This window comes from Eleutherodactylus coqui, chromosome 1 (assembly GCF_035609145.1).
Source record: "Eleutherodactylus coqui strain aEleCoq1 chromosome 1, aEleCoq1.hap1, whole genome shotgun sequence".
In the NCBI taxonomy this organism is placed as follows: domain Eukaryota; kingdom Metazoa; phylum Chordata; class Amphibia; order Anura; family Eleutherodactylidae; genus Eleutherodactylus; species Eleutherodactylus coqui.
The window spans coordinates 207,121,024-207,127,023 of record NC_089837.1 but is presented as its reverse complement, the minus strand read 5'-3'; the positions used below and the strand labels follow the sequence as shown (position 1 = coordinate 207,127,023).

General features: G+C 42.9%; 1 protein-coding gene across 1 annotated transcript in view; it reads left to right on the top strand.

The window, feature by feature from the left end:
- The first annotated feature begins 260 nt into the window (after positions 1-260).
- Positions 261-6,000, top strand: part of SASH1 (SAM and SH3 domain containing 1) — a 203,897-nt gene continuing 198,157 nt past the window's right edge. Inside the window, exon 1 of the mRNA XM_066605454.1 lies at positions 261-337. Coding sequence (XP_066461551.1) covers positions 335-337 — 3 coding nt within the window. The 5' untranslated portion in view covers positions 261-334. The remainder of the gene's footprint in view (positions 338-6,000) is intronic.

Here is a 6,000-nt window from a genome sequence, read left to right as displayed (position 1 = left end):
AGGTGTGAAATGGCCTTGTATTAGGATCAGGTATGTGGGGCCCAAAGTGATTATGAAGGACCAATAACCAGTGCAGCTATTTGCATAAACCAAATGCTTAACCGCTATCTCCAAAGGAGGTCATTACCAGCTCTGATTTGCAGCTACTGCCCTTCTGAGATCTGTCTGGTTTGTTCACTAAGCTACCTTTCAACTGGAATGTAAAAAGCTCAGTATTTTACTAAAAACCTGAAACCCTCAAAACTTACTGAGCAGAACTAAGTGGCTTCTTGGACATTGGGTCCTGCCAGAGTGCGGAGGAATTACATCATTCCAGGACGATTACAGATGTCACATGGTAAGTTTTCTGTGGTTTATTGCTCAACTTCGAGAGCAGTACTTTGCATTCCAGGACTGACTTATTGCTACATTGGATCGAGATGAGAAATAGTCATTTAATTAAATAATTACAACTTTCCTAATAACTTTGGGACAAATTGATGGAGCTTTCACTCTTACCCAAAACATGTTGACGTGATGTACCTGGAAGTGCATTTGATGTAATGTTGCCCTTAGCAAATGTATCTGACCATAATGTTCAGCAAAAGCAGACATTCTGTATGCAATGGTGTTGGAGCAAGCACAATATAATTACTGGGGCTGAAAGCTGATCTTATTTACTGGATTTCACAGCACTTCCTTTAATTGGATTGCAGCTATTTTCATTTTTCTCTGTTTAACTTGGAATACTTTCTAAGGCCGCCTGCAGACGAGCGGAAATCCCGCCGCGGGATTTCCCGCGGGATTTCCGCCGCTGAAAGTCTGCATAGGAGTGCATTACAATACGCACTCCTATGCAGACGGCCGCGGTTTGGCCGCGCGAAATCTCGCGCGGCAAACAAACCGCGGCATGTTCTAATTTCCTGCGGGGCACGCACTCACCTGGCCGCCGGCTCCGGTCTGCGCATGCGCCGGCTGCGCGGCAGCCGGCACATCAAAGAGCCGGGGCCGCCAGGCGCGGGTGAGTACGCGCTCGTCCCTGCAGGCTCTGGGGTCGGATCGCGCGGCGAGATTTCTCGCTGCCGGATCCGACCCGCTCGTCTGCAGGCGGCCTAAAGAGAAGAGCCCTCTATTTAACATAGGATAGGAGTTATGTGATCATTTACAAACACCCTATATATAGAGGGAGGAAATGTAATGGTACAAGGAGGAATGATATTATGGTTTTACTGGAGAAGAGCGGAGATAAGAAATACAAGTTCAGTGAAAGGACGTTTTATTTGCCATATTTATTTTTCAAATCAGTTAAGAATCAAGAAATAGAAGTATTTATCCTGCCAGTCACAACTGATGGATCACAACTGTAATAACCAGGAGGGATATACTGAATAATGTGCCAAAGTAGCTTCTGGCAGAACGGCAAAAACATTTCATTTCTGAAAAATAATTTGTGACTCGGATTTAGGAAAAGTCAGTATTTTCATATTTTAATGGTGCTTTACATTATTCTCAATTTTTTTCTGAAATACACCGTATTTTCGAACGGATGGAAATATAAAGAGCAAGAGGAGGTATGCAGTACCTTGGGGACAACGTTAACATTTTAGAAGCATTTACAATATATGTCTTAGAAAACTGGAAATTCCAGTTCTGTTATTATGAAAATTGCCTCCATTGCTTTGCAGATCAGCCAAATGCTATTTATGACAAGCTACTGCATAGTCTGAGAACAAGATGTAGACAACTGTTTGCTGATTGGTTTAACAGGGTTGTCTCATGAATGCAGATAGCTGCAATCTGGCTTTATAAACCCCTGGCAATGTTTAATCTCTATTTGTATAGCACCAACATATTCTACAGCACTTTCGAAATCAGGGCAAACATACACAAAATCAGTCTTGACATACAGTATTAAACTGGCGGGAGGCATAAACAATAGGGCTGAGGGGCCTGGTCGCAAGAGCTCACAGGTTATAAGGAGGTATACACATAGGGTGCTATACATGTATACATAAAGCTGTGTGAGTAAGCAGATAGGAGGTGCAGTGGGAAGAAGAGGGTGAGGTTTCCAAGGCAGAGGGTAGAGGCTGGCTAGATGGAGGGTTTAGGTTAGGAAATATGATAGGCCAGTTTCACAGGGCCCGAGAATCTCACACGAGCTTGGTGCGTTATAAGACTCACAAAACTTGCACGGATATGAACCCCATTCTTTTGAATGGAGTCATATACATAAGCAATATTTATAAAAATCTTGGCATGTCCTATCTTTTCACGTTCCTCAAAATGAATCGCCCATTGTTTTCAATGGGACAGTAAAACACAGCGCACGTCGAGTGATGTGCACGCAAGTGTGATGCTGGGCTTCCCATTGAAAACAAAGGGAAACATTTGCCGATCTTCTAAAGCCGCGCCGGAGGATTACTACTTCACAGAAGTGATGGAAGGTGTTTTTACACGCTATCGTGCTCAATCATGTGTAGGCAGCCTTAGCAAGTAAGGAAGATGGAACAATACCTCTGTAGCGCCACCTATTGGATGGCAGCATTCCTTTAAATCAATGTCTGACGCTCTATACAGGTCTTTGTAACAATGATTGGAAACTGAAAGCCAAGCCTAAATCCATATACATACAGCTGTTTTGGGGTATTTGCCCCTCATCAGTGTGCAAAAGGATCCTGGCTTGGCTATGACATAGGTCGGGAGGGTTATCATCTCTCCTTAAGGCGGGCAACTAGAAGGTGAGTGAGGAGACTTACAAGGCCATGCATGCTCCTCTGGGTAATATGCAAATAAGAAAGATGGAATAATATCTCTGCAGTGCCACCTACTGGATGGCAGCATTCCTGCAATTCAATGTCAGACTCTTTATACAGGTCTTTGTAACAATGATAGGTAGCCTTGGGGCATTTTCACACTGGCAGCTATTTATTATGATTAGTGCAGCATTCCGAGTTAAACATATATAATTATAAACAGCACATACCTGGATACATCGCATGGTCTGCCCCCCACTAACTATCAGACACCACCGCCTGGACTAATCCCGCAGCCAACAGTGCACTGATAGACTGCAGTTGGGATGAATCGTGATGGCAGTTTCTCAGTGTTAGGAGGATCACCTGTTGGGGGAGTCTGCAGCATTGATTGGCTGACGGCTGCCCCAGATAAAGGTCTTTTCCCACCTTGAGCGCCACCCACAGCTGGTCCGCGGCAGTGATACAGTACATGTGGGGGCCCGTGTGCCCCCGTTTGCTAAGGGGCAGGTCCCATTTCTAACACCTCGATTTTGGAACGCTGTCTTCTTTATTTTCAGGCATTTCAGCACTTTTAAGCACACCTCATTCCCTCATTGTGCTAATGGGGTGTGTTAAAAAGTGCTGTCAAACGCTTTTTGGAAACGCAGTTTGAAAACACACTGAAAAGCTGCGTTTTAACAGAATCATGTGTGAGAGCACCTTAGAAAAGTGAAGAGTGCTTGTGAACTGTACATACGGGAGGGAAAGAGAAAGAGGCTGACGTGTAGTACAGAGTGTTAAGGCAGCAGAAATGCAGTCCTAAGCTCTTGCTCATGACCTGAATGTTGCAAGTTCAATCCCCGCGTGGTACAGGTAGCTCAAGGTTGATTCAGCCTTCCATCCTTCCGAAGTCAGTAAAATGAGTACCCAGCTTGGTGGGGGGTAATAAATAAAGCACTGCAGACTAAGTTGGCGCTATACAAATAACAAGATTTATGTGGCTGGAATGCACTGAAGATGGACATTGGTTGTTAGTTGTGAATTAGAGAACCAAAACAAGCACAAAAGCAATTATAATGGTATTGAAATGTAATTTATTAAAAAAGCATATGTAGCATACCTGTCTCCAGCTATATATTGCAGGGAAATTATAGTACTACATGATCGCCATAAAATTATTTGGTGACCATAGCCGGGTTGAGTCCACCAGAGCAACAACAGCTGTTTGTTGTAGGACCTGTCTCATAGAGAGGTCCTACAACCGCACATATGGATAGGAATTATCCACATTAGATAGATACTGTTTAAACAATTTGTAAATGATTGTTCGAGGTTTGAAAGAGGCAATTTATTGTGGGATATTATATATTGCAGGATACCTATACAATTGTAATTTGTGATCTAAATCATTCAGACGTTATATATTTTAATGTTCCCAAATACATGCAGGAAATTTATTATGTATATACAAATGTCTGGAATAAATGGAACAACGATCATTGATGGTTGCTTTATGTAAACAGCCCTTGAATCCTACTGACATCTACATGTCTGCTCACCATATAACTAACTCAAGATTCTGATGTGATGCTGGCCCAAAGTAATTGCCTATCAAAACTGCTTATAGAAGATTAGTGCCCAAATGCTTTACATAAATATTTGACAAGATGGCCTTTTTTAAACTTGAAAATGTATTAATTTTGTATTATAGCCACAATGTCCCCCTGTAGTAGTAATACATATGGGTACCCATACATGTGATAATGCCTATCTGCAATAGGGTGCTAGTACATGGGTGTTAGCTGCCGCAGTTAATTCTTGTGATTTCGTGTTAATTGCTAGGCTGAACCTGGACTTGCAATTAAAAAAAAGGCACATCCACCTGTAGCCTGAGACTTAGCAGTAAGTCTTGACTATTAGTGGCAGCAACTAACTCTTACAATGTAGGAGGGGGGAGAGAGACGTTTGGTGACACCTATACTGCTAAAGAGAAATTTAGGCGGGCTACACATGGGTGGATTTGCATAGCGTAATCCGGAGTGGGTGACCGCCTCTGGATTCCACAGCAAATATTGCCCACATCATGCTATGAAAAAACATGTTTTTCTCTACATGAGCGGAAATGATTTGCAAATTTTCTGCTCGTGGAGAAAAAAAAAAAAATCGCAGTATGCTCTATTTCTGTGCGGATTCCCCATGGACGGCTTCCATTTAAGTCAATGGAAGCCGTCTTACCCAGGGCCCTTCCGCAATGACATTCCACGTCATCACCTAGTGATAACGCGGGAAAAGCCACGATTTAAAAAAAACTAAATTGTACTGTGTATGTTTGACGACTCGCTCTGCGGATCATCCGCAATACAATTGGCCAAGAAAAAAAGCAGGTAGGCATGGATGCTGGCTGGGCACCGGGTCGGATTCCACTGCGGGCTCACGCATGTGGAATCCGACTCAAGTGTAAGCAGCCGGCCTGAGAGAGACATTTGGCCACAGTTTGAGTGATGTTGAAGTGCTGGATGTAATTAGACTGCAGAAATCAGGTGTTTTTGATTTTTTTTTGTTAAAAAAAAATATTTGGTAGAGGTGCCGCAAGATAAAAAAGGTTGGGAAATGTTGCCTTACACTTTAGAAACACATGACTGGTATGCAAATGGTACTGAAGTGAATAGGACTGCAGTACCAACCTGGGCCATGTGCAATGTAAGGAGCTGTCTGTTTCCTGTAGTTAGGAGTGGGACAACCCTTTTATTATTATATAGCCACCATAGCTGTCTAAGGGTTTTTTTTACACGGGATGATGTGTCATGCAACAGATAGGTCGTCCTAACGATAAACGTTCCTGTGCTTTTACACAGGAACGACTGAATGGAGGAGCAGTAGTGAATGGAGGTGGATTGGCTGGGGATCGTTACGGTCCGCCGGCCTCCATTCACAATCCTTCAGATTCTCGCTGGATCTGATCGATAATTGTTCCGTATAAAACTCCTTTAACCAGAAGGTCTGTAACTGCTGTAAAGGTTAAGAAGATCATGGGGTCAGTGAAGAAAAGTGAAGTGCCAAGCCTTGTAATTATAGGGTTGGGCGGTATATTAATAGTCACCGTATCTAGAGAACTCTGGGGATAATTGAACTTTCCATCCTTATTTACAGACAGGGCTTTTTGATCCAGATAATGGAAATGAGTTTATGGTAAATTATCTGTGAACCAGAACGCTGGCTAATGTTATAGAATCACATATATTTCACTAAATGGAATCTCACTTCCCTGGAGCTCCTGATCATTACT